The sequence below is a fragment of the Triticum aestivum genome, chromosome 7A, assembly GCF_018294505.1.
Source record: "Triticum aestivum cultivar Chinese Spring chromosome 7A, IWGSC CS RefSeq v2.1, whole genome shotgun sequence".
NCBI lineage: Eukaryota > Viridiplantae > Streptophyta > Magnoliopsida > Poales > Poaceae > Triticum > Triticum aestivum.
In genome coordinates, this window is record NC_057812.1 from 567120688 (window position 1) to 567121516 (window position 829).

General features: G+C 51.0%; 1 protein-coding gene across 1 annotated transcript; it reads right to left on the reverse strand.

The window, feature by feature from the left end:
• Positions 1 to 313: 313 nt before the first annotated feature.
• On the reverse strand, positions 314 to 607 carry LOC123153488 (DELLA protein RHT-1). Its single transcript, XM_044572592.1, has one exon. The coding sequence runs from the start codon at positions 605 to 607 to the stop codon at positions 314 to 316; it is 294 nt and encodes a 97-aa protein (XP_044428527.1).
• Positions 608 to 829: the final 222 nt, after the last annotated feature.

Below are 829 nucleotides of genomic sequence, written 5' to 3' on the forward strand. Positions count from 1 at the left end.
GAAGAAAGCAATAGCAGAAAAACTAAATGATCATTATGCTAAGCTAATAGATGGGTCTTGTACATCACATCATTCTCTAATGATGTGATCCTGTTCATCAAATGACAACACATGTCTATGGCTACGAAACTTAACCATCTTTGATAAACGAGCTAGTCAAGTAGAGGCATACTAGGGACACTCTGTTTGTCTATGTATCCACACATGTACTAAGTTTCCGGTTAATACAATTCTAGCATGAATAATAAACATTTATCATGATATAAGGAAATATAAATAACAACTTTATTATTGCCTCTAGGGCATATTTCCTTCAAATGGAGGGCGGGAGATCGAAGTAGCCGCCGCCCGTGACGGTGGAGGAGGTGGAGGTGTTGAGCTGCGGGGCGGGCGGGAGGGGCGGTAGCGGCGCGTTGAGATGGGAGAGCATGCTCTCGACCCAATGGGAGAGGTTGGTGGGGTTGTAGTGCACGGTGTTCGTGGCGAGGTGGGTGCCGAAGTTGTTGTCGGGGGCGGCGCCAGCGCCCACGCCGCCCATCCTCATGGCCATCTTGAGATGCTCCAGCCTCTGCTCCACGTTCGCCATGTCGGACGCACACAAGACCATGTCGGGATCGCACCGGAGTAGAGGGAGAGAGAGGGGATTAAGGATTAGGGAGAGAGAGAGAGAGATGGATTAGCTCGAGACACACATCTCCAGAGAGCCATCCAGGTGCGCCTCACTGCATCGCTCGGGCCTGGCTCTCGGAAAACTGCCGATTCGGTTGTTCCCAACGGGCCAGAGCCAGGGGTGCTTTAAGAACCGTGCTATGCAGGCTGAACAGTATAT